The 27787-nt window shown below is 34.8% G+C and overlaps 1 protein-coding gene across 1 annotated transcript in view; it reads left to right on the forward strand.

Annotated features, from left to right (window-relative positions):
- The first annotated feature begins 711 nt into the window (after positions 1 to 711).
- LOC137633814 (circumsporozoite protein-like) overlaps positions 712 to 27787 on the forward strand; it is a 58420-nt gene continuing 31344 nt past the window's right edge. The window contains exon 1 of the mRNA XM_068366059.1: positions 712 to 815. Coding sequence (XP_068222160.1) covers positions 712 to 815 — 104 coding nt within the window. The remainder of the gene's footprint in view (positions 816 to 27787) is intronic.

A 27787-nucleotide genomic window follows, 5' to 3' on the forward strand; every position in this document is an offset into this window, starting at 1 on the left:
GAGATCGTGAACGCGAGGAAGACAGGCTTCTAGACACTCTCTTAGCCCCCTTCCTTTGTCGGCGGCGAGCACGTGACCTGCTACGCACTCCGCGTTGAAGTGACCTCCTACCCCTTCTACCAGAAGTACCAGCATAATCCCTTCCACTCTCATAACTGTTAGTATCACTATCACTCGCTATTTCTGCTAAATCGGGCACTGTTTCTCCTTCTTCCCCCGCAACGTCACTCCTTTCAGGAAGGACTTCCTGATCACTAGATCTTAGTCTCTCCCCCTCACTATCACCTCCCCCTTCACTATCACCTCCCCCTTCACTATCGCTGTGCTCACTTTCCATCACATCTTGATCAGATATTTCATGTAATTCACTATCGGAATCCATCAACATTTTATGTATGGACGCTAATGAAAGGCCTTGTCGTCGAGACAGATGCTCAGCACGGAAATTGCTTTCTTCTCCAGCTCCTCTGAGGTTAGATGTAACACGAGGGTCACTAGAAGCCTTGGCATCAATCATGGGAACCTTCCCCTTATACACCGATCCTACTTTACCTTTAGGCATTTTATCCGACAAACACCTTCACACAAAGAAAATATTCTAAAAAGTTATAAAGCACTATAACTTATAAGAAAGGGTTGTGAAAGCACACACGTGGCGGATAACGCAAGAGACGAGTCAGACAACCTTCTACGGGCAAGGCCAAGCTTGAAATGAACTCATCGAGTCGACGTCCAGCCGTCCAGGCCAGGTTAGTCGTCCACCCACCTCCGGTTTGTCTTGGAACAGTAGCCAAGTTCGCGGGAACAAGGAATTGGTAAGATATATGAAAATATACTAACAGTTTCGGCAAAATAGAAATAAAAAATATAAAAAAGTCATTCTGATAAGCATAAAAACCGCATGGCAACTCAAATCAGCTGTTTTGAGGCCTTTAAATCACAAGACGAGGAAATTTAAAAGTCTTTGTTTGTCCTGTCGGACACAGAGAAGGCTTATTTCCCGGGAGAGAGGATGACGACAAGAAATAAGAAATATACTCAAAGTTTTGGCAAATTGGTAACAAAAAATATACAAAAATAATCATGGTAGGCATAAAAATCGCATAACAAACTAAAAATCAGCTGCTTTCGGACCTTCAAATTCCGTGACACGGAGATTTAAAGAGCATTACGCTCACTCCGGGGAACTCCTTGGTTAGACGTCCAGACAAGGTTCCTCGTCCAGCCGCGCTCACCTTTGTCTTGAAGCAATAGCCAAGTTTGCCGGAACAAGGAATTGGTAAGATATATGAAAATATACTAACAGTTTCGGCAAAATAGAAATAAAAAATATAAAAAAATCATTCTGATAAGCATAAAAACATCACAAGACGAGGAAATTTAAAAGTCTTTGATTGTCCTGTCTGACACAGAGAAGGCTTATTTCCCGGGAGAAAGGATGACGACAAGAAATAAGAAATATACTCAAAGTTTCGGCAAAATAGTAACAAAAATATACAAAAATAATCATGGTAGGCATAAAAATCGCATAACAAACTAAAAATCAGCTGCTTTCGGACCTTTAAATTCCGAGACACGGAGATTTAAAGAGCATTACGCTCACTCCGGGGAACAACATGGGAATAACATGAGGTTCACGTAAACACATCGTTACCATGGTAACAAAATAATTTTTAGTAATTACTCGTGTAAATAGCTATGTAACCTAAACAAACTGCATACGAAATATGAGCTGAATCTAGAAAGAAAATTTATAGGTCAATCAAGACCCCAGTGGAGCCCAGGGAAACTTTTCATTCATCAAAGGAATAATCAAACAAGAGTCACGCAGGAGTAATGATGATAATTTTTCATAAAATTTGTATAAATGACTATGAAATACCCCCAAAAATACAAAGAAAAATAATCTGATTGATAACAGAAAGTTTAAAGGTGCACCTTGACCTCTGTGGGGACCTGGGTAACGTATAACAATGAAAACATAGTGTTACCATGGCAAAGGAACCTTTTTACGTAATTATTCGAAAAAATAGCTATGAAATCTAAAGCAATTGCACATAAAATATCTGCTGATTCCTTTACATAAAATTTAAAGGTCCTCCATGACCCCTGTAGGGACCAAGGAAACTTTTTATTCATATTCAGTGTAGACAAGATGTCGAAGGAACATACAAACAATAGTTACGCAGAAGTAACACTCATAATTTTTCGTAAAATTTGCATAAATGTCTATGAAATCCAAAAACAATACCAACAAAAATAATCTGATTCGTAACAGAAAGTTTAAAGGTCCATCTTGACCTCTGTGGGGATCTGGGCATTGTTAAACTATGAAAACATTGTGTTACCATGGTAACGGAACCATTTTACGTAATTATTCGATAATAATAGCTTTGAAATATAAAGAAAATGCACATAAAAGGTCAGCTTTTTCCTTTACATAAAATTTAAAGGTCATTCATGACCCCTGTGGGCCTCAGAGAACTTTTTATTCACATTACATTGATGATAAGATGTCGAAGGAACAACGAAACCACACTCTTGCACTGGTAACAGTGCCCTATTTTCGTAATATTTGTGTAAATATCTCTGCAACCTAAAATAACTGCACAGGAAATATCAGCTGATTCTTCAAAGAAAATTTAAAGGTCCATCTTGACCCTTGTTGGGCCCAGAGAAACTTTTTATTCATGTTACATTGATGACAAGACATCGAAGGAACAACATCACAACAGTAAAGCGTTGTATTTCAAATACAACGCCTGCCAAGACCTGTTATCTACGCATAAGTATAGAAAACGTACTCGTACGTCCATGGTGGTAAAGGGATAGCTTATGAGGTACGTACCCGTACGTCCTTTGGGGGTAAAAGGGTTGAAGCCTAAAAGCTTATCCCCAGCCTAAAAGCTTATTTTGAGCCTAAAAGTTATTTACAGCCTAAAAACTTATTTCGAGCCTAAAAGCCTATTTCGAGCCTAAAATTTATTTCACGCCTATAAGCTGATTTCAAGCCTAAAAGCTTATTTCGAGCCTAAAAGCTTATTTCGAGCCTAGAAGCTTATTTCAAGCCTAAAAGCTCATTTTAAGCCTAAAAGCTTATTTCGAGCTTAAAAGCTTATTTCAAGCTTACAAGCTCATTTCGAGGCTAAAAGTTTATTTCAAGCCTAAAAGCTTATTTCGAGCCTGGAAGCTTATTTCAAGCCTTCAAGCTTATTCCGAGTCTAAAAGCTTATTTCAAGCCTAAAAGCTTATTTTGAGCTTGAAAGCTTATTTCAAGTCTACAAGCTTATTTCGAGCCTAAAAGCTTATTTAAAGCCTAAAAGCTTATTTCGAGCTTTAAAGCTTATTTAAAGCCTACAAGCTTATTTCGAGCGTGGAAGCTTATTTCAAGCCTTAAAGCTTATTCCGAGCCTAAAAGTTTATTTTAAGCCTAAAAGCTTATTTTGAGCTTGAAAGCTTATTTCAAGCCTACAAGCTTAATTCGAGCTTGAAAGCTTATTTCAAGCTTACAAGCTTATTTCGATCCTAAAAGCTTATTTCAAGGTTAAAAGCTTATTTCGAGTTTGAGAGCTTATTTCAAGCCTACAAGCTTATTTCGAGCCGAAAAGCTTATTTGGAGCTTAAAAGACTATTTCAAGACTAAAAGCTTATTTCAAGCCTAAGAGCTTATTTCGAGCCTAAAAGCCTTTTTCAAGCCTACAGACTTATTTTGAGCCTAAAAGCTTATTTCAAACCTAAAAGCTTATTTCGAGTCTGAAGGCTTATTTCAAGCCTACAAGCTTATTTCGAGCCTAAAAGCTTATTTCAAGCCTACAATCTTATTGCAAGCCTAAAAGCTTATTTTAAGTCAAAAAGCTTATTTCACGCCTACAAGCTTATTTCCAGCCGAAAAGCTTATTTCGAGCCTAAAAGCTTATTTCAAACCTACAAGCCTATTTTGGGCCTAAAAGCTTATTTCAAGCCTAAAAGCTCATTTTGAGCCTAAAAGCTTATTTCAAGCCTAAAAGCTTATTTCAAGCCTAAAAGCTTATTTTGCGCTTAAAAGCCTTTTTCAAGCCTACAAGCTTATTTCAGGCTTAAAAGCTTATTTCAAGCTTAAAAGCTTATTTGGAGCTTAAAAGACTATTTCAAGCCTAAAAGCTTATTTCAAGCGTAAAAGCTTATTTCAAGCCTAAAATCCTTTTTCAAGCCTACAGAATTATTTGGAGCCTAAAAGCTTATTTCAAGCCTAAAAGCTTATTTCAAGCCTGAAAGCTTATTTCAAGCCTACAAGCCTATTTCGAGCCTAAAAGATCATTTCAAGCCTACGAGCTTATTTCGAGCCTGAAAGCTTATTTCAAGCCTAAAAGCTTATTTCGAGCTTGAAAGCTTATTTAGAGTCTACAAGCTTATTTCGAGCCTAAAAGCTTATTTCAAGCCTAAAAGCTTATTTCGAGCTTAAAAGCTTATTTCAAGCCTACAAGCTTATTTCGAGCCTAGAAGCTTATTTCAAGCCTAAAAGCTTATTTCGAGCTTGAAAGCTTATTTCATGCCTACAAGCTTATATCGAGCCTAAAAGCTTATATGAAGCCTTAAAGCTTATTGCAAGCCTAAAAGCTTATTTCAAGCCTAAAAAGCTCATTTCGAGCCTAAAAGCTTATTTCAAGCCTAAAAGCTTATTTCGAGACTTGAAGCTTATTTCAAGCCTACAAGATTATTTCGAGCCTAAAAGCTTATTTCAAACCTAAAAGCTTATTTTGAGCTTGAAAGCTTATTTCAAGCCTACACGCTTATTTCGAGCTTAAAAGCCAATTTCAAGCCTAAAAGCTTATTTCAAGCCTAAAAGCTTATGTCAAGCACTAAAGCTTATTCCAAGCCTAAAAGCTTATTTCAGGCCTAAAAGCTTATTTCAAGCTTAAAAGCTTATTTCAAGCTTAAAAGTTTATTGCAAGTCTAAAAGCTTATTTCAAGCTTGAAAACTTATTTCAAGCCTAAAAGCTTATTTCAAGCATAAAAGAATATTTCAAGCCTAAAAGCTTATTTCAAGCCTACAAGCTTATTTCGAGCCTAAAAGCTTATTTCAAGCCTAAAAGCTTATTTCAAGCCTAAAAGCTTATTGAGAGCCTTCAAGCCTTTTCCAAGCCTACAAGCTTATTTCAAGCGTACAAGCTTATTTCATGCCTAAAACCTTATTTCAACCATAAAAGCTTATTTGGACCTTAAAAGACTATTTCAAGCCTTAAAGCTTATTTCAAGCCTGAAAGCTTATTTCGAGCCTAAAATACTTTTTCAAGCCTACAAGCTTATTTGAAGCCTAAAAGCTTATTTGGAGCTTAAAAGACTATTTCAAGCGTAAAAGCTTATTGCAAGCCTAAAAGCTTATTTCAAGCCTAAAAGCTTCTTTCGAGCTTTAAAGCCTATTTCAAGCCTAAAAGCTTATGTAAAGCTTAAAAGCTTATTTCAAGCCTAAAAGCTTATTTCAAGCCTAAATGCTTATTTCAAGCCTACAAGCTTATTTCAACCCTAAAAGCTCATTTCGATCCTAAAAGCTTATTTCAAGCCTACAAGCTTATTTCCAGCCTAAAAGCTTATTTCAAGAATAAAAGCTTATTTCGAGTCTAAAAGCGTATTTCGAGTCTAAAAGCTTATTTCAAGCTTGAAAGCTTACTTCAAGCCTAAAAGCTTATTTCAAGCTCAAAAGATTATTTCATGTCTAAAAGCATATTTCAAGCCTACAAGCTTATTTCAAACCTAAAAGCTTATTTCAAGCCTAAAAACTTATTTCGAGCCTAAAAGCTTATTTCAAGCCGACAAGCCTATTTCAAGCCTAAAAGCTTATTTCAAGCCTAAAAGCTCATTTCGAGCCTAAAAGCTTATTTCAAGCCTACAAGCATATTTCAAGCCTAAAAGCTTATTTCGAGCCTAAAAGCTTATTTCAAGCCTACAAGCTTATTTCGAGCCTATAAGCTTATTTCAACCTACAAGCTTATTTCAAGCCTAAAAGCTAATTTCAAGCCTAAAAGCTTATTTCATGCCTAAAAGATTCTTTCATGCCTACAAGCTTATTTCGAGCGTAAATGCTTATTTCAAGCCTACAAGCTTATTTCAAGCTTAAAATCTTATTTCAAACCCAAAAGCTTATTTTGAGCCTAAAAGCTTATTGCAAGCCTGAAAGCTTATCTCGAGCGTAAAAGCTTATTTCAAGCCTAAAAGCTTATTTCGAGCCTAAAAGATTATTTCATGCCTACAAGCTTATTTTGAGCCTAAATGCTTATTTCAAGCCTACAAGCTTATTTCAAGCTTAAAAGCTTATTTCAAACCCAAAAGCTTATTTCGAGCCTAAAAGCTTATTGCAAGCCTGAAAGCTTATCTCGAGCGTAAAAGCTTATATCAAGCCTAAAAGCTTATTTCGAGCCTGAAAGCTTATTTCAAGTCTACAAGCTTATTTCGAGCCTAAAAGCTTATTTCAAGCCTAAAAGTTTATTTCAAGCCTGAAAGCTTATTTCAAGCCTACAAGCTTATTTCATGCCAAAAAGCTTATTTCAAGCCTAAAAGCTTATTTGGAGCCTGAAAGCTTATTTCAAGCCTACAAGCTTATTTCGAGCCTAAAAGCTTATTTCAAGCCTAACAGCTTATTTGGAGCCTGAAAGCTCATTTCAAGCCTACAAGCTTATTTCGAGCCTAAAAGCTTATTTCAAGCCTAAAAGCTTATTTGGAGCCCAAAAGCTTATTTCAAGTCAAAACCTTATTTCGAGCCTCGACGCTTATTTCAAGCCTACAAGCTTTTTTCGAGCCTGATGCTTATTTCAAGTCTGAAAGCTTATTTGCAGCCTGGAAGCTTATTTCAAGCCTACAAGCTTATTTCGAGCCCAAAACCTTATTTCAAGTTTAAAAGCTTATTTTGAGCCTGAAAGCTTATTTCAAGCCTACAAGCTTATATCGAGCCTGAAAGCTTATTTCAAGACTTAAAGCTTTTTCAAGCCTAAAAGCTTATTTCAAGCCTACAAGCTTATTTCAGCGCTTTCAACCTTATTTCGAGCCTAAATGCTTATTTCGAGCTTGAAAGTTTATTTCAAGCCTACAAGCTTATTTTGAGCCTGAAAGCTTCTTTAAAGCCTATAAGCTTATTTCGAGCCTGAAAGCTTATTTTAAGCCAAAAAGCTTATTTCAAGCCTAAAAGCTTATTTCAAGCCTGAGAGCTTATTTCAAGCCTACAAGCTTAATTCGAGCCTAAAAGCTTATTTTGAGCCTGAAAGCATATTTCAAGCCTACAAGCTTATTTCGAGCCTAAAAGCTTATTTCAAGCCTAAAAGCTTTTTTCAAGCCTGAAAGCTTATTTCAAGCGTACAAGCTTATTTTGAGCCTTAAAGCTTATTTCAAGCCTAAAAGCCTATTTGGAGCCTGAAAGCTTATTTCAAGCCTACAAGCTTATTGCGAGGATAAAAGCTTATTTCAAGCCTAAAAGCTTATTCGGAGCCTGTAAGCTTATTTCAAGCGTAAAAGCTTATTTTGAGCCTAAAAGCTTATTTCAAGCCTAAATGCTTATTTGGAGCCTGAAAGCTTAATTTAAGCCTACAAGCTTATTTCGAGCCTAAAAGCTTATTTCAAGTCTAGAAGCTTATTTCGAGCCTGTAAGCTTATTGCTTATTTCGAACTCGAAAGCTTATTTCAAGCCTACAAGATTATTTCAAACCTAAAAGCTTATTTGAAGCCCAAAAGCTTATTTCGAGCATGAAAGCTTATTTCAAGCCTAAAGCTTATATCTAGCCTAAAAGCTTATTTCAAGCCTTAATGCTTATTTCAAACCTAAAATCTTATTTCAAGCCTACAAGATTTCTTCAAGCTTTCAGGCTTATTTCGAGCCTAAAAGCTTATTTTAAGCCTAAAAGGTTATTTCGAGCTTGAAAGTTTATTTCAAACCTGCAAGCTTATTTCGAGCCTGCAAGCTTATTTGAAGCTTACAAGCTTATTTCAAGTCTGAAAGCTTATTTCAAGCCTAGAAGCTTACTTCGAGGCTGAAAGCTTATTTCCAGCCTAAAAGCTTATTTCAAGCGTGAAAGCTTATTTTGAGCCTACAAGCTTATTTCAAGCCTTAAAGCTCATTTTGAGCCTAAAACCTTATTTCAAGCCTGAAAGCTTATTTCAAGCCTAAAAGCTTATTTCAAGCCTGAAAGCTTATTTCAAGCCTGAAAGCTTATTTTGAGCCTAAAAGCTTATTTCAAGACTAAGAGCTTATTTTGAGCCTAAAAGCTTATTTCAAGCCTACAAGCTTAATTCTAGCCTAAAAGCTTATTTCAAGCCTAAAAGCTTATTTGGAGCCTGAAATCTTTTTTCAAGCCTACAAGCTTATTCCGAGACTAAAAGCTTATTTCAAGCCTTGAAGCTTATTTGGAGCCTGAAAGCTGATTTCAAGCCTACAAGGTTATTTCAAGCCTAAAAGCTTATTTCAAGCCTAAAAGCTTATTTGGAGCCTGAAAGCTTATTTCAAGCATACAAGCTTATTTCAAGCCTAAAAGCTTATTTCGAGCCTAAAAGCTTATTTCAAGCCTACAAGCATATTTCAAGCCTAAAAGCTTATTTCGAGCCTAAAAGCTTATTTCAAGCCTACAAGCTTATTTCGAGCCCATAAGCTTATTTCAACCTACAAGCTTATTTCAAGCCTAAAAGCTAATTTCAAGCCTAAAAGCTTATTTCAAGCCTAAGAGATTCTTTCATGCCTACAAGCTTATTTCGAGCGTAAATGCTTATTTCAAGCCTACAAGCTTATTTCAAGCTTAAAATCTTATTTCAAACCCAAAAGCTTATTTCGAGCCTAAAAGCTTATTGCAAGCCTGAAAGCTTATCTCGAGCGTAAAAGCTTATTTCAAGCCTAAAAGCTTATTTCGAGCCTAAAAGATTATTTCATGCCTGAAAGCTTATCTCGAGCGTAAAAGCTTATATCAAGCCTAAAAGCTTATTTCGAGCCTGAAAGCTTATTTCAAGTCTACAAGCTTATTTCGAGCCTAAAAGCTTATTTCAAGTCTAAAAGCTTATTTCGAGCCTGAAAGCTTATTTCAAGCCTACAAGCTTATTTCAAGCCTAAAAGCTTATTTCAAGTCTAAAAGCTTATTTGGAGCCTGAAAGCTTATTTCAAGCCTACAAGCTTATTTCGAGCCTAAAAGCTTATTTCAAGCCTAAAAGCTTATTTGGAGCCTGAAAGCTCATTTCAAGCCTACAAGCTTATTTCGAGCCTAAAAGCTTATTTCAAGCCTAAAAGCTTATTTGGAGCCCAAAAGCTTATTTCAAGTCTAAAAGATTATTTCGAGCCTGGAAGCTTATTTCAAGCCTACAAGGTTATTTCGAGCCTAAAACCTTATTTCAAGTTTAAAAGCTTATTTTAAGCTTGAAAGCTTATTTCAAGCCTACAAGCTTATATCGAGCCTGAAAGCTTATTTCAAGCCTTAAAGCTTTTTCAAGCCTAAAAGCTTATGTCAAGCCTACAAGCTTATTTCAAGCTTTCAAGCTTATTTCGAGCCTAAATGCTTATTTCGAGCTTGAAAGTTTATTTCAAGCCTACAAGCTTATTTTGAGCCTGAAAGCTTCTTTAAAGCCTACAAGCTTATTTCGAGCGTGAAAGCTTATTTTAACCCAAAAACCTTATTTCGGGGCTAAAAGCTTATTTCAAGCCAGGAAGCTTATTTCGAGCCTGAAAGCTTATTTCGAGCCTAAAATATTATTTCAAGCCTAAAAGCTTATTTCAAGCCTGAGAGCTTATTTCAAGCCTACAAGCTTAATTCGAGCCTAAAAGCTTATTTTGAGCCTGAAAGCCTATTTCAAGCCTACAAGCTTATTTCGAGCCTAAAAGCTTATTTCAAGCCTAAAAGCTTTTTTCAAGCCTTAAAGCTTATTTCAAGCGTACAAGCTTATTTTGAGCCTAAAAGCTTATTTCAAGCCTATAAGCCTATTTGGAGCCTGAAAGCTTATTTCAAGCCTACAAGCTTATTGCGAGGATAAAAGCTTATTTCAAGCCTAAAAGCTTATTCGGAGCCTGTAAGCTTATTTCAAGCGTAAATGCTTATTTTGAGCCTAAAAGCTTATTTCAAGCCTAAATGCTTATTTGGAGCCTGAAAGCTTAATTTAAGCCTACAAGCTTATTTCGAGCCTAAAAGCTTATTTCAAGTCTAGAAGCTTATTTCAAGCCTGTAAGCTTATTGCTTATTTCGAACTCGAAAGCTTATTTCAAGCCTACAAGATTATTTCAAACCTAAAAGCTTATTTCAAGCCCAAAAGCTTATTTCGAGCATGAAAGCTTATTTCAAGCCTAAAGCTTATATCTAGCCTAAAAGCTTATTTCAAGCCTTAATGCTTATTCCAAACCTAAAATCTTATTTCAAGCCTACAAGATTTCTTCAAGCTTTCAGGCTTATTTCGGGCCTAAAAGCTTATTTTAAGCCTAAAAGCTTATTTTGAGCTTGAAAGTTTATTTCAAACCTGCAAGCTTATTTCGAGCATGCAAGCTTATTTCAAGCTTACAAGCTTATTTCGAGTCTGAAAGCTTATTTCAAGCCTAGAAGCTTGCTTCGAGGCTGAAAGCTTATTTCCAGCCTAAAAGCTTATTTCAAGCGTGAAAGCTTATTTTGAGCCTACAAGCTTATTTCAAGCCTTAAAGCTCAATTTGAGCCTAAAACCTTATTTCAAGCCTGAAAGCTTATTTCAAGCCTAAAAGCTTATTTCAAGCCTGAAAGCTTATTTCAAGCCTGAAAGCTTATTTTGAGCCTAAAAGCTTATTTCAAGACTAAAAGCTTATTTTGAGCCTAAAAGCTTATTTCAAGCCTACAAGCTTAATTCTAGCCTAAGAGCTTATTTCAAGCCTAAAAGCTTATTTTCTGCCCGAAAGCTTATTTTGAGCCTAAAAGCTTATTTCAAGACTAAAAGCTTATTTCGAGCCTAAAAGCTTATTTCAAGCCTACAAGCTTATTTCAAGCCTACAAGCTTATTTCAATCGTAAAAGCTTATTTCGAGCCTGAAAGCTTTTTTCGAGCGTACAAGCTTATTTCAAGCCTAAAGGCTTATTTCAAGAATAAAAGCTTATTTCGTGCCTGAAAGCTTATTTTGAGCCTAAAAGCTTATTTCAAGCCTACAAGCTTATTTCGAGTCCAAAAGCTTATTTCAAGCTTAAAAGTTTATTTCGAGCCTGAAAGCTTATTTCAAGCCTACAAGCTTATTTCGAGCCCAAAAGCTTATTTCAAGCCTAAAAGCTTATTTGGAGCCTGAAATCTTTTTTCAAGCCTACAAGCTTATTCCGAGCCTAAAAGCTTATTTCAAGCCTTGAAGCTTATTTGGAGCCTGAAAGCTTATTTCAAGCCTACAAGGTTATTTCAAGCCTAAAAACTTATTTCAAGCCTAAAAGCTTATTTGGAGCCTGAAAGCTTATTTCAAGCCTACAAGCTTATTTCGACCCTAAAAGCTTATTTCAAGTCTAGAAGCTTAATTCGAGCGTGGAAGCTTATTTCAAGCCTAAAAGCTTATTTCGAGCCTGAAAGCTTATTTCAAGTCTGAAAGCTTATTTTAAGCCTGGAAGCTTATTCCAAGCCTACAATCTTATTTCGAGCCTAAAAGCTTATATGAAGCCTACAAGTTTATTTCGAGCATAAAAGCTTATTTCAAGCCTTCAAGCTTATTTCAAGCCTAAAAGCTTATTTCGAGCCTAAAAGCTTATTATGAGCTCGAAAGCTTATTTCAAGCCTAAAAGCTTATTTCGAACCTAAAAGCTTATTTCAAGCATAAAAGCTTATTTTGAGCTTGAAAGCTTATTTCAAGCCTACAAGCTTATTTCAAGCCTTAACCCTGGAACGGTACGGTGGGTCGTCCGCAACCCGATCGTAAAAAAAAAAGGTTTTTCTCACGTGACTCACCCCCGTGACTTAATTTCTGGGTGATCGACCTGCAGTAGGTGTCTCGCCTACACGCTCTAGTAGTGTCCAGATGTGCATTGCTGTAGCTGTACTTCTTCCCCTATTTCTGAGACGCGTCGGGGTTGAGGGCGACCGAGTTTACCCTTCTAAGGTAATTTGCATAATTATCAAAGTTATTACGTATTATGAAATTGTCGTAGAATGGTGCAACTTGTATAGGTTATCAGTTGCGGAAAGTCTTGGTGGATTGTTTGTCTACCATGTGCATGATTTTTTTTTTAGTTAAAATGTCCTTCATCACCATGAGGACCATTTTACCGCGAGTGCCCCTTTTTCATTTTTTTCATTTTTTGCCAAGTCATTTTTCCGTAAGATATTGCCAAATAGTGTCGTAAAACTTTTGCATTTTTAGTGTTGGAAAGTGTGTCCAGATGATCTGGCTACCCATGCGTGACTTTGTTTTTGTCAGATACGACGTAGTTATTGGTATATTGGGTATTTAACTGCGATTACCAATTTCTGTTTTTTTTCAATATTTGTAAAAATTACTACGTACTAAGGAACTATCACAGAGTAATGATTCATTTAGATGTTTATTTGTCGGAAAATGTGCCTTGATGGTTTGCCTAGCACGTGGCTGGAATTTTTTTTTTCTGAAATGAGTATAATAAAATGTTGGCCATTTTTCCGCGAGTGCCCCTTTTTATTTGTTTTGCATTTTTTTACTTAGCCAGATATAGCGTATATATAGGTATGTGTTCGATTTTCCTGTGATTGCCATTTTTTCGTTTTTTCCCATTTCTTTCAAAATTACTACGTACTAAGGAACTATCACAGAGTAATGATTCATTTAGATGTTTATTTGTCGGAAAATGTGCCTTGATGGTTTGCCTAGTACGTGGCTGAAATTTTTTTTCTGAAATGCCGTATATTAGAATGTTGGCCATTTTTCCGCGAGTGCCCCTTTTTATTTGTTTTGCACTTTTTTGCTTAGTCATGTTACCGTAAGGAATTGGCAAGTAGTGTCGCAAAACTTGTATTTTTATAGTGTTGGAAAGTGTTTCTAGATGATCTGGCTACCCATGCCTATCTTTATTTTTAGCCAGATATGGCGTATATATAGGTATGTGTTCGATTTTCCTGCGATTGCCACTTTTAGTTTTTTCTCATTTCTTTCAAAATTACTACGTACTAAGGAACTATCACAGAGTAATGATTCATTTAGATGTTTATTTGTCGGAAAATTTTGTATACTTCTTTTTTGATTGAATATCATCAAATTTTGTTAGCTAAAATATTAATTTGTTTTACATTTTTTTTATTTTTCTCGATTTTATTTCCCTTCAAAAAATTTTTTTTGGGTCAAAATTTCAATTTTATAGTCGTAAAATAATCGACAATTATCCAGCAACCCACCATACAATTTTTATGCATATCCAAGAATAATTAGATTAGTAAATAACACCTTGGAATTGACATACCCTTCCTACATTTCAAGTGGCAGATTAGGGAGTCTGAGTCAGTGTGGTTGGCGGCCATTTTGTGGACATATCCGAAGCGTAAGTTGCCCTATCTATATATATTCTTGTTCCCTATAGTATTTGTGATATTTTGGTATATTTTTACCTGCATGAATATCATATTATATGATAAATATATGTATTTTTTTACGACATTTCTAAGTACCTTTAGATATGGCCCCTGATATAAAAGTAATTTACAAAATAATGAAGATTTTTTTACATATTTCTATTTTAGGATAACACATGTTTATTCCCTAAAAATATTAGGCACTTCCTATTTCATTTGGGTACCCAAAAAAATTCATGAAATTGGGACACATTTTTTTGGCCAAAAAAAGTTACCCTTTTTTCTCATTTCAGATCTTCACCTCCATGGGTCTGACTTAATCCAAAATACATCAAGATGTGTCCCAAACATTCAAGAATCAATTCCTAAAAGGATTTGTTTATATATGTATAAACTTTTTTTTATGAATTTTTATGTAAGGTCTTTTTTTCTACTAAATTTTTAAAATATTTATAATAAATAGTTTTCCTGCAGATGAGTAGTATTTATCTTTACAGTTGTTTTAAGCATTCATTGAAGTTTTTTTGGCAAAAGAAAAAAGGAGATTACTGCAAAAACTGATTTTTTAAGAATTTTTTTCGGCGTCGGGGTCTCGCGCGTCCGAGTATACCCTCAAAGGGGTGTCCAAGGAGCGTACATATCCAGGGTTAAGACAGCATCAGGAACGTCAAAATCGCTTCCAGATGAATAAAATGAATGCATAAACTCTATTGAGACAGCATCTGAAATGGTAAAATTGCTTCTAGATGAATAAAATGAATGCAAAAACTCTATTGAGACAGCATCAGAAACGTTAAAATCGCTTCCAGATGAAGAAAATGAATGCAAAAACTCTATTGAGACAGCATCAAAAATGGTAAAATCGCTTTCAGATGAATAAATGAATGCAAAAACTCTATTGACACAGCATCTGAAATGGTAAAATTGCTTCCGGATGAATAAAATGAATGCAGAAACTCTATTGAGACAGCATCAAGAATGGTAAAATCACTTCCAGATGAATAAAATAAATGCAAAAACTCTATTGAGACAGCATCAGAAACGTCAAAATCGCTTCCACATGAATAAAATTAATGCAAAAACTCTATTGAGACAGAATCTGAAATGGTAAAATCGCTTGTAGATGAATAAAATGAATGCAAAAACTCTATTGAGACAGCATTTGAAATGGTAAAATCGCTTCTAGATGAATAAAATGAATGCATAAACTCTATTGAGACGGCATCTGAAATGGTAAAATCGCTTGTAGATGAATAAAATGAATGCAAAAACTCTATTGAGACAGCATTTGAAATGGTAAAATCGCTTCTAGATGAATAAAATGAATGCATAAACTCTATTGAGACGGCATCTGAAACGTCAAAATCGCTTCCAGATGAATAAAATGAATGCAAAAACTCTATTGAGACAGCATCTAAAATGGTGAAATCGCTTCCAGATGAAAAAAATTAATTCAAAAACTCTAATGAGACAGCATCAGAAACGTCAAAATCGCTTCCAGATGAATAAAATGAATGCATAAACTCTATTGAGACAGCATCTGAAATGGTAAAATCACTTCCAGATGAATAAAATGAATGCAAAAACTCTATTGAGACAGCATCAGAAACGTCAAAATCGATTCCAGATGAATAAAATTAATGCAAAATATCTATTGAGACAGCATCAGAAACGTCAAAATCGCTTCCAGATGAATAAAATTAATGCAAAAACTCTATTGAGACAGCATCAGGAACGTCAAAATCGCTTCAAGATGAATAAAATGAATGCATAAACTCTATTGAGACAGCATCTGAAATGGTAAAATTGCTTCCAGATGAATAAAATGAATGCAAAAACTCTATTGAGACAGCATCAGAAACGTTAAAATCGCTTCCAGATGAAGAAAATGAATGCAAAAACTGTATTGAGACAGCATCAGAAATGGTAAAATCGCTTTCAGATGAATAAATGAATGCAAAAACTCTATTGACACAGCATCTGAAATGGTAAAATTGCTTCCAGATGAATAAAATGAATGCAGAAACTCTATTGAGACAGCATCAAGAATGGTAAAATCACTTCCAGATGAATAAAATAAATGCAAAAACTCTATTGAGAGAGCATCAGAAACGTCAAAATCGCTTCCACATGAATAAAATCAATGCAAAAACTCTATTGAGAAAGCATATGAAACGTCAAAATCGATTCCAGATGAATAAAATGAATGCAAAAACTCTATTGAGAGAGCATCAGAAACGTCAAAATCGCTTCCAGATGAATTAAATGAATGCAAAAACTCTATTGAGACAGCATCTGAAACGTCAAAATCGCTTCCAGATAAATAAAATGAATGTAAAAACTCTATTGAGACAGAATCTGAAATGGTAAAATCGCTTGTAGATGAATAAAATGAATGTAAAAACTCTATTGAGACAGCATTTGAAATGGTAAAATCGCTTCTAGATGAATAAAATGAATGCATAAACTCTATTGAGACGGCATCGGAAACGTCAAAATCGCTTCCAGATGAATAAAATGAATGCAAAAACTCTATTGAGACAGCATCTGAAATGGTGAAATCGCTTCCAGATGAAAAAAATTAATTCAAAAACTCTAGTGAGACAGCATCAAAAACGTCAAAATCGCTTCCAGATGAATAAAATGAATGCATAAACTCTATTGAGACAGCATCTGAAATGGTAAAATCACTTCCAGATGAATAAAATGAATGCAAAAACTCTATTGAGACAGCATCAGAAACGTCAAAATCGATTCCAGATGAATAAAATGAATGCAAAATCTCTATTGAGACAGCATCAGAAACGTCAAAATCGCTTCCATATGAATAAAATTAATGCAAAAACTCTATTGAGACAGCATCAGAAACGTCAAAATCGCTTACAGATGAATAAAATGAATGCATAAACTCTATTGAGACAGCATCTGAAATGGTAGAATTGCTTCCAGATGAATAAAATGAATACAAAAACTATATTGAGACAGCATCAGAAACGTCAAAACTGCTTCCAGATGAATAAAATGAATGCAAAAACTCTATTGAGATAGCATCTGAAATGGTAAAATCACTACCAGATGAATAAAATGAATGCCAAAACTCTATTGAGACAGCATCAGAAACGTCAAAATCGCTTCCAGATGAAGAAAATGAATGCAAAAACTCTATTGAGACAGCATATGAAATGGTAAAATTGTTTCCAGATGAATAAAATGAATACAAAAACTCTATTGAGAAGCATATGAAATGGTAAAATCGCTTCCAGATAAATAAAATTAAATGCAAAAATTCTATCGAGACAGCATCTGAAATGTTAAAATCGCTTCCAGATGAATAAAATTAATGCAAAAACTCTATTGAGACAGCATCTGAAACGTCAAAATCGCTTCCAGATGAATAAAATGAATGAATAAACTCTATTGAGACAGTATCTGAAATGGTAAAATCGCTTCCACGTGAATAAAATGAATGCAAAAACTCTATTGAGACAGCATCAAAAACGTCAAAATCGCTTCCAGATGAATAAAATGAATGCATAAACTCTATTGAGACAGCATCAGAAACGTCAAAATCGCTTCCAGATGAATAAAATGAATGCAAAAACTCTATTGAGACAGCATCTGAAATGGTAAAATTGCTTCCAGATGAATAAAATGAGTGCAAAAACTCTATTCAGACAGCATCAGAAACGTCAAAATCGCTTCCAGATTAATAAAATGAATGCAAAAACTCTATTGAGACAGCATCTGAAATGGTAAAATTGCTCCCAGATGAATAAAATAAATGCAAAAACTCTATTGAGACAGCATCAGAAACGTCAAAATCGCTCCAAGATGAATAAAATGAATGCATAAACTCTATTGAGACAGCATCTGAAATGGTGAAATCGCTTCCAGATGAATAAAAATTAATTCAAAAACTCTAATGAGAGAGCATCAGAAACGTCAAAATTGCTTCCAGATGAATAAAATGAATGCATAAACTCTATTGAGACAGCATCTGAAATGGCAAAATCACTTCCAGATGAATAAAATGAATGCAAAAACTCTATTGAGACAGCATCAGATACGTCAAAATCGCTTCCAGTTGAATGAAATGAATGCAAAAACTATTGAGACAGCATCAGAAACGTCAAAATCGCTTCCAGATGAATAAAATGAATGCATAAACTCTATTGAGACAGCATCTGAAATGGTAGAATTCCTTCCAGATGAATAAAATGAATAGAAAAACTCTATTGAGACAGCATCTGAAACGTCAAAATCGCCTCCAGATGAATAAAATTAATGCAAAACTCTATTGAGACAGCATCAGAAACGTCAAAATCGCTTCAGGATGAATAAAATGAATGCAAAAACTCTATTGAGACTGCATCTGAAATGGTAAAATTGCTTCCAGATGAATAAAATGAATGCAAAAACTCTATTAACCCTGGATAGGTACGGTGGGTCGTACGCGACCCCGAGCGTCAAAAAAAAAGAGGTTTTTCTCACGTGATTCACCCCCGTGACTGAATTTGTGGGTGATCGACCTGCAGGAGGTGTCTCCCCTACACGCTCTACTAGTGTCCAGATGTGCATTGCTGTAGCTGTACTCCTTCCCCGATTTCTGAGACGCGTCGGGGTCGAGCGCGACCGAGTTTACCCTTCTAAGGTAATTTGCTTAATTATCAAAGTTATTACGTATTATGAAATTGTCGTAGAATGGTGCAACTTGTATAGGTTATCAGTTGTGGAAAGTCTTGGTGGATTGTTTGGCTACCATGTGCATGGTTTTTTTTTTTAGTTAAAATGTCGTTCATCACCACGAGGACCATTTTACCGCGAGTGCCCCTTTTTCATTTTTTTTCATTTTTTTACCAAGTCATTTTTCCGTAAGATATTGCCAAATAGTGTCGTAAAACTTTTGCTTGTTTAGTGTTGGAAAGTGTGTCTAGATGATCTGGCTACCCATGCGGGACTTTGTTTTTGTCAGATACGACGTAGTTATTGGTATATTGGGTATTTAACTGCGGTTGCCAATTTTTGTTTTTTTTCAATATTTGTAAAAAATTTTACGTAGTAAGGAATTGCCGTATATTATTCATTTTTTTTTCATGTTTATGTGTTAGAAAGTGTGCCTTGATGGTTGGGCTAACACGTGCATGTCTTTTTTTTTATCTGAGATGCCGTATATTAGAATGTTGGGCATTTTACCGCGAGTGCCCCTTTTTCATTTTTTTTCATTTTTTTGCCAAGTCATTTTTCCGTAAGATATTGCCAAATAGTGTCGTAAAACTTTTGCTTTTTTAGTGTTGGAAAGTGTGTCTAGATGATCTGGCTACCCATGCGTGACTTTTTTTTTTGTCAGATACGACGTAGTTATTGGTATATTGGGTATTTAACTGCGGTTGCCAATTTCGGTTTTTTTTCAATATTTGTAAAAAATTTACGTAGTAAGGAATTGCCGTATATTATTCATTTTTTTTCATGTTTATGTGTTAGAAAGTGTGCCTTGATGGTTGGGCTAACACGTGCATGTCTTTTTTTTTATCTGAGATGCCGTATATTAGAATGTTGGGCATTTTTCCGCGAGTGCCCCTTTTTATTTGTTTTGCATTTTTTTGCTTAGTAATGTTACCGTAAGGAATTGGCAAGTAGTGTCGCAAAACTTATATTTTTATAGTGTTGGAAAGTGTTTCTAGTTGATCTGGCTACCCATGCCTATTTTTTTTTTTAGCCATATATGGCATATATATAAGTATGTGTTCGATTTTCCTGTGATTGCCATTTTTTCGTTTTTTCCCATTTCTTTCAAAATTACTACGTACTAAGGAACTATCACAGAGTAATGATTCATTTATATGTTTATTTGTCGGAAAATGGGCCTTGATGGTTTGCCTAGCACGTGGCTGAAATTTTTTTTTTCTGAAATGCCGTATATTAGAATGGCCATTTTTCCTCGAGTGCCCCTTTTTATTTGTTTTGAATTTTTTTTGCTTAGTCATGTTGCCGTAAGGAATTGGCAAGTAGTGTCGCAAAACTTATGATTTTATAGTGTTGGAAAGTGTTTCTAGATGATCTGGCTACCCATGCCTATCTTTTTTTTTAGCCAGATATGGCGTATATATAGGTATGTGTTCGATTTTCCTGTGATTGCCATTTTTTCATTTTTTCCCATTTCTTTCAAAATTACTACGTACTAAGGAACTATCACAGAGTAATGATTCATTTAGATGTTTATTTGTCGGAAAATGTGCCTTGATGGTTTGCCTAGCACGTGGCTGAATTTTTTTTCTGAAATGCCGTATATTAGAATGTTAGCTATTTTTCCGCGAGTGCCCCTTTTTATTTGTTTTGCATTTTTTTTGCTTAGTCATGTTACCGTAAGGAATTGGCAAGTAGTGTCGCAAAACTTAAATTTTTATAGTGTTGGAAAGTGTTTCTAGATGATCTGGCTACCCATGCCTATCTTTTTTTTAGCCAGATATGGCGTATATATAGGTATGTGTTCGATTTTCCGGTGATTGCCATTTTTTCGTTTTTTCCCATTTCTTTCAAAATTACTACGTACTAAGGAACTATCACAGAGTAATGATTCCTCTAGATGTTTATTTGTCGGAAAATTTTGTTTACTTCTTTTTTGATTGAATATCATCAAATTTTTTTAGCTAAAATATTATATTGTTTCACATTTTTGTTTTTTTTTCGATTTTATTTCCCTTCAAAAAAATATTTTTGGGTCAGAATTTTAATTTTATAGTCGTAAAATAATCGACAATTATCCAGCAAACCACCATACAATTTTTATGCATATCCAATAATAATTAGATTAGTAAATAACACCTTGAAATTGACATACCCTTCCTACATTTCAAGTGGCAGATTAGGGAGTCTAAGTCAGTGTGGTTGGCGGCCATTTTGTGGACATATCCGAAGCATAAGTTGCCCTATCTATATATATTCTTGTTCCCTATAGAATTTTTGATATTTTGGTATATTTTTACCTGCATAAATATCATATTATATAATAAATATATGTATTTTTTACGAAATTTCTAAGTACTCAAAAAATTACCTTTAGATATGGCCCCTGATATAAATGTAATTTACAAAATAATGAAGATTTTTTTACATATTTCTATTTTAGGATAACATATGTTTATTCCCTAAATAAATTAGCCACTTCCTATTTCATTTGGTACCCAAAAAAATTCATGAAATTTGGACAAATTTTTTTGGCTAAAAAAAGTTACCCTTTTTTCTCATTTCAGATCTTCACCTCCATGGGTCTGACTTCATCCAAAATACATCAAGATGTGTCCTAAACATTCAAGAATCAATTCCTAAAAGGATTTGTGTATATATATTGGTGTGCTACTTTCTTAAGCACACATTTGAGTATGAGTTGTTTTCAGATGTATTTAAATGGTTTACTGAATTCATCTTAATGGTTTTTAAGTTTTATTTTGAATAAACAAAGTTAAACATCTCCATCACTGGAGGAAGCTGTGTTGGTCCACATGACCAATTCTGGTGAAGTTTAGATATGAACTGAATAAATTACCGATATCACAAATATCGTATGCTTGCTTTAATTTAGCCAAGTGACGGAATCGGAAGACACCTGCATCCGGTGACGTCACAAACTTTCACACGAGGAGACAATGTGTTGACGTTAAGAAAGAATGTCAATTTGGCATTATACATCCTGCTTACAATTTGAACGACTACAGCAAATCTCACGGTTAGCTCTTCCAACCAACATGACATATTACGTCATTTGTTTTAAACATGTAATATTACTATTCTAACTATTACATTAGCTCGGCCAGCTATCTCAATTTTTTTTACAAAAATTTAACAACAAGCCGAAACATGGTTATTAGGTGTGACTGGACATACGTATTATTATTTGTTTAACATTAGCTATAACCAACTGAGGACGAATGTCCAAATAGGCACATCAAAAAATAATAACAATAATGCATACAAAAAAGATATTACCAAAGCAAAAAGAAAAATGCATGATAAAACCAAGATCATATATATGGTACATTGCTAGCAAATGATTACATGGTACCAAAAAACAAAACAAATTCTGACTTACAAATGATTCGGTAACTTGATAAAGAATAATTGTTACCTTTGTCAGAAACAAGATACTCAATTTTTAGTGCACAAATACGAATTCCTGGTACGTACACGTACCACGGTTTCGTACATATATATATATTTATATATAGGGCTGATACATTTTATTAGATGCCCAGAGATTCTGTTATATATCTTATTATATTTTTTTTTCTCTTTTCTTTTTTAACATTCCGGCTTATATATTTTTATTAGATGCCGAGAGAAAAAAATGATTTATATCCTTTTTTATTTTATTTATTTTTTAAATGTTATTTTAAATGTATTTTTAACAATGCAAATGTAGAGAATTTCTTTAATTACATATTACTAGCGTACTAATCAGCTTTTCATACAAACATCTTCCTGACAAATTACTCCCTTAGCGAATGAAACATCTTCCTGACAAATTACTCCCTTAGCGAATGAGGTGGCCACTCATACAGCTTTGAACTGGATCAGGTAGGGGGTATTGTCAGGGCTATTCAACTCGTTCCTTTGTAGCTGCTTGCTGTGCCGTAACCTACGCCAAACAAGGATGTTCACGGCGATAAAAATTATCACCGTTACACACAAACTAGCCAGTATTATGGGGTGAAGAATCTCTTTTTAAGTCGGTGACAGGTGGTCCTTTTCGGTAAGTTTCATCAACCGCTTTGCCACACTTCCGTTGTAGGGGAGAGGAAGTGCGGGCATTGTAGAGGTCCACATGAAGTTCGCGAAGTAAGCTCGTTCTCTGATGATTGTCCGTAGACCAGTCACCATGGAATTCGGGGAAGTCCCGATACAGCCATCTGCTGCGACGAAGATGTGGTTGAAGGATGTGGATCCGTCAGGGCATGATACATTGAAGCCGTCCTTGTCGTATCGTATCCACGTGCCATTATTTAGTCTGCAATTGAATTCCTTATTGTCAAAGGGATAAAGCTTATCCAGACAATTTTCACTTGTATGGGAGAGAGCACCGTCTAGCACTATACCTATCTCGCATGAATCCATTAAGTTTTTACGGAATTCAAATGAGTCAGCTGTACATATTTTTCTATCCATTGCGTCTGAACAGTGAGTTAATTGATTTAAGTCTTTAATGACCGTATATGTTTCCTTGTCTAGGGAAATCAATACGTGTCCTGTCAAACTGGATATTACTGGATTTGAGTGATTCGTCATGAAAGTCGGAAATGGTGATATCCTGTAAGATTGCCAGGCATCAGAAGAATCAAAGGGAATTGTAATCCTAATCTTGTTATTATCTACGTTTACTGTAATTAGGCTGTAATAAAATTCTAACCTATGTTCGTCTAACAAAGGAACATAGCCTAGTTTATCCCTTCCGTTCTCCAGAACTAATTTTAAGTAACGTATAGGCAACAAATGGGGCGACAATACACCTTTAGTTGCTAACGTGATAGCTTCTACATAATCCTTGGATTTCTCAATGAAATGTGCAATTCTGTTATGTATGTGATCTATCTTTGAATCATAATACGTTAATGTTGCCAACAAATCCTGTACTTCCATAATTTGAACGATATTATCTGAATGTTCATTTAACAAATCCATAATTTTATTGATTGAAGCTAACTGATCCCTTAGTTCTGAAATAATCAATTCATCTTTATGAGTCAAGAACTCAATTTTCTTATTTTGATTACTAATTTTAAGAGGATTGGAAAGTCCTAAACCTAAATTTGCAACAGACCCAAAGATGCTTAACCCTGGATAGGTACGGTGGGTCGTTTGCGACCCCGAGCGTCAAAAAAAAACAGGTTTTTCTCACGTGACTCACCCCTGTGACTGAATTTGTGGGTGATCGACCTGCAGGAGGTGTCTCCCCTACACGCTCTAGTAGTGTCCAGATGTGCATTGCTGTAGCTGTACTCCTTCCCCGATTTCTGAGACGCGTCGGGGTCGTTCGCGTCCGAGTTTACCCTTCTGAGGTAGTTTGCATAATTATCAAAGTTATTACGTATTATGAAATTGTCGTAGAATGGTGCAACTTGTATAGGTTATCAGTTGTGGAAAGTCTTGGTGGATTGTTTGGCTACCATGTGCATGTTTTTTTTTTTAGTTAAAATGTCGTTCTTCACCACGAGGACCATTTTACCGCGAGTGCCCCTTTTTCATTTTTTTTCATTTTTTTGCCAAGTCATTTTTCCGTAAGATATTGCCAAATAGTGTCGTAAAACTTTTGCTTGTTTAGTGTTGGAAAGTGTGTCTAGATGATCTGGCTACCCATGCATGACTTTGTTTTTGTCAGATACGACGTAGTTATTGGTATATTGGGTATTTAACTGCGGTTACCAATTTCTGTTTTTTTTTCAATATTTGTAAAAATTACTACGTAGTAAGGAATTGCCGTATATTATTCATTTTTTTTCATGTTTATGTGTTAGAAAGTGTGCCTTGATGGCTGGGCTAACACGTGCATGTCTTTTTTTTATCTGAGATGTCGTATATTAGAATGTCGGGCATTTTACCGCGAGTGTCCCTTTTTAATTTTTTTTCATTTTTTTGCCAAGTCATTTTTCCGTAAGATATTGCGAAATAGTGTCGTAAAACTTTTGCTTTTTTAATGTTGGAAAGTGTGTCTAGAGAATCTGGCTACCCATGCGTGATTTTGTTTTTGTCAGATACGACGTAGTTATTGGTATATTGGGTATTTAACTGCGGTTGCCAATTTCTGTTTTTTTTTCAATATTTGTAAAAATTTACTACGTAGTAAGGAATTGCCGTATATTATTGATTTTTTTTCATGTTTATGTGTTAGAAAGTGTGCCTTGATGGTTGGGCTAACACGTGCATGTCTTTTTTTTTATCTGAGATGCCGTATATTAGAATGTTGGGCATTTTTCCGCGAGTGCCCCTTTTTATTTGTTTTGCATTTTTTTGCTTAGTCATGTTACCGTAAGGAATTGGCAAGTAGTGTCGCAAAACTTATATTTTTATAGTGTTGGAAAGTGTTTCTAGATGATCTGGCTACCCATGCCTATTTTTTTTTTAGCCAGATATGGCGTATATATAAGTATGTGTTCGATTTTCCTGTGATTGCCATTTTTTCGTTTTTTCCCATTTCTTTCAAAATTACTACGTACTAAGGAACTATCACAGAGTAATATTTCATTTATATGTTTATTTGTCGGAAAATATGCCTTGATGGTTTGCCTAGCACGTGGCTGAAATTTTTTTTTTTCTGAAATGCCGTATATTAGAATGGCCATTTTTCCACGAGTGCCCCTTTTTATTTGTTTTGCATTTTTTTGCTTAGTCATGTTACCGTAAGGAATTGGCAAGTAGTGTCGCAAAACTTATATTTTTATAGTGTTGGAAAGTGTTTCTAGATGATCTGGCTACCCTTGCCTATCTTTTTTTTAGCCAGATATGGCGTATATATAGGTATGTGTTCGATTTTCCGGTGATTGCCATTTTTTCGTTTTTTCCCAATTCTTTCAAAATTACTACTTACTAAGGAACTATCACAGAGTAATGATTCCTCTAGATGTTTATTTGTCGGAAAATTTTGTTTACTTTTTTTTTGATTGAATATCATCAAATTTTTTTAGCTGAAATATTGTTTTACATTTTTTTTTCGATTTTATTTCCCTTCAAAAAAAATTTTTTGGGTCAGAATTTTAATTTTATAGTCGTAAAATAATCGACAATTATCCAGCAACCCACCATACAATTTTTATGCATATCCAATAATAATTAGATTAGTAAATAACACCTTGAAATTGACATACCCTTCCTACATTTCAAGTGGCAGATTAGGGAGTCTGAGTCAGTGTGGTTGGCGGCCATTTTGTGGACATATCCGAAGCGTAAGCTGCCCTATCTATAAATATTCTTGTTCCCTATAGAATTTGTGATATTTTGGTATATTTTTACCTGCATAAATATCATATTATATATTAAATATATGTATTTTTTTACGAAATTTCCAAGTACTCAAAAAATTACCTTTAGATATGGCCCCTGATATAAATGTAATTTACAAAATAATGAAGATTTTTTTACATATTTCTATTTTAGGATAACATATGTTTATTCCCTAAAAAAATTAGCCACTTCCTATTTCATTTGGGTACCCAAAAAAATTCATGAAATTTGGACAATTTTTTTTGGCCAAAAAAAGTTACCCTTTTTTTCTCATTTCAGATCTTCACCTCCATGGGTCTGACTTCATCCAAAATACATCAAGATGTGTCCTAAACATTCAAGAATCAATTCCTAAAAGGATTTGTGTATATATGTATAAACTTTTTTTTTTATGAATTTTTATGTCAGGTCTTTTTTTTTTTCTACTTAATTTTTTAAAATATTTATAATAAATAGTTTTTCTGCAGATGAGTAGTATTTATCTTTACAGTTGTTTTAAGCATTCATTGAAGTTTTTTTTGGCAAAAGAAAAAAGGAGGTTACTGCAAAAACTGATTTTTCACGAATTTTTTTTGGCGTCGGGGTCGTTCGCGTCCGAGTATACCCTTAAAGGGGTGTCCGAGGACCGTACCTATCCAGGGTTAATGCAGCATAAATGAACGGATTCCGTCTTTCTTTATGTTCGTGTCCTACAGTCCACATCAAAAGGTCATAAGCCAAAGATCCTGTCTCTCCAGTCTTATTTTTCAAGTCATCAGATAGCATCTCTGCAACTTTTAATGTTGATCCAAGCAAACTCTTAGTAGTCAAATGAAAATGTCTCCTATGCAACTCATCCAATGATGCAGAAAACCTTGAAATGGCGGTTCTTAAGCTAGTGACATCATTCTCTTGAAGAAAAATTGCTTGCATATGCACTTCGACAATTACGTTGGTTGATGTAATAAAAATGTCTTCTTGTCTTTCAACTATATTGCCATATTTAAAATATATATTCTTAGTCTTAGAACTCATCCCATACGAAAAAAATGTCTGAGCGAACAATATCACTCCCAACAACAAAAAATTCATCTTGGAAACCTGTAACGAGAAAAAACATATGTAATTACTCCTGTATTAAAAAGAAAACTTTTAGTCACAAAATAAAATTTTTCCTCACTTCTTTTCCTCTCTTTTCTTTTTAATTTCTTATGTGAGACAATGGTACTATTCTCTCATCCGTGGGTTGGGCTACGTTTTGAATTCTAAACCTATTGGCCGTTAATGTTTCCAAAATGTTAAATGGGCCTTCAAACTTAGGTGTTAGTTTATAGTTGAGCCCTTTTCTGACATTGATTTGAATATAGATGTTATCACCCACGGTATATATTTTAGTTGGTTTCGCTGTTTTATCATGATTCCTTTTCATTATGATTTGTGATTCTTCTAAATTCTTTCGAAGGATATCATATCGACTTATACTTGCATTTATACATTCTTTTAAAGGATTTGACAGATTAGTTCTAGGCGTTAATACAGGGAAAGGTGTTCTAACTGGGGTACCATACAATGCTTCATGCGGTGACATTTTAATTGATATATGATATGAATGATTCAGAGTACTCAGTGCCGCCGGTATTGCAATATCCCAGTTGGGGTCTGATCCCCCTAGTGTTACCCTCAATATATTTAATATCTTCCTATTTGCTCTTTCCACTAGCCCATTCGACTCTGGGTGATATATCATGGTATTAATCTTCTTTATGTTGAGGAATTCACACAATGAGGTAAGAAAGTGATTATTAAATTCACCACCCGAGTCTGAGATTATCATGTGTGAATTCCATGTTTACAAATGTAACACTCGTAAAACTTCCTAGCGCATTAAATCGCAGTTTTAGTTTTAAGCGCTATTAGTTCTGTATATCGAGTTAAAGCATCTATAATTACTAAGAGGTGCTTATTTCCTCTGTCTGACTCGTAAAATCCTGTTAACAAATCTAAATGTATTCTTTCAAAGGGTTGATTGGGAACAGGATAAGCTCCTAAGCTAACAGGTGTTTTCGTATGCCTTTGTTTTCCTGACATGTGCGACAATTAGCTATGTGTCTTTTTATATCTGTGAGCATTGTATGCCAATAAAACAATGATTTGGCTTTCTGTGACATTAATGAGAACCCAGGGTGTCCATGTAATGGATTTGAATGCAACCAATTCAGGACAGTGGAAATAAGTGAGTTTGGTACTACTACCTGGTCGTTAGTTACATGTGGTGTATTGCGGGTTTTCCTTGTCACAGTCCTACAGAGAATATTTATCTTTGATTATATAATTCTGCTGCTTATACTTTATATATT

Source organism: Palaemon carinicauda, chromosome 43 (genome assembly GCF_036898095.1).
Source record: "Palaemon carinicauda isolate YSFRI2023 chromosome 43, ASM3689809v2, whole genome shotgun sequence".
NCBI lineage: Eukaryota > Metazoa > Arthropoda > Malacostraca > Decapoda > Palaemonidae > Palaemon > Palaemon carinicauda.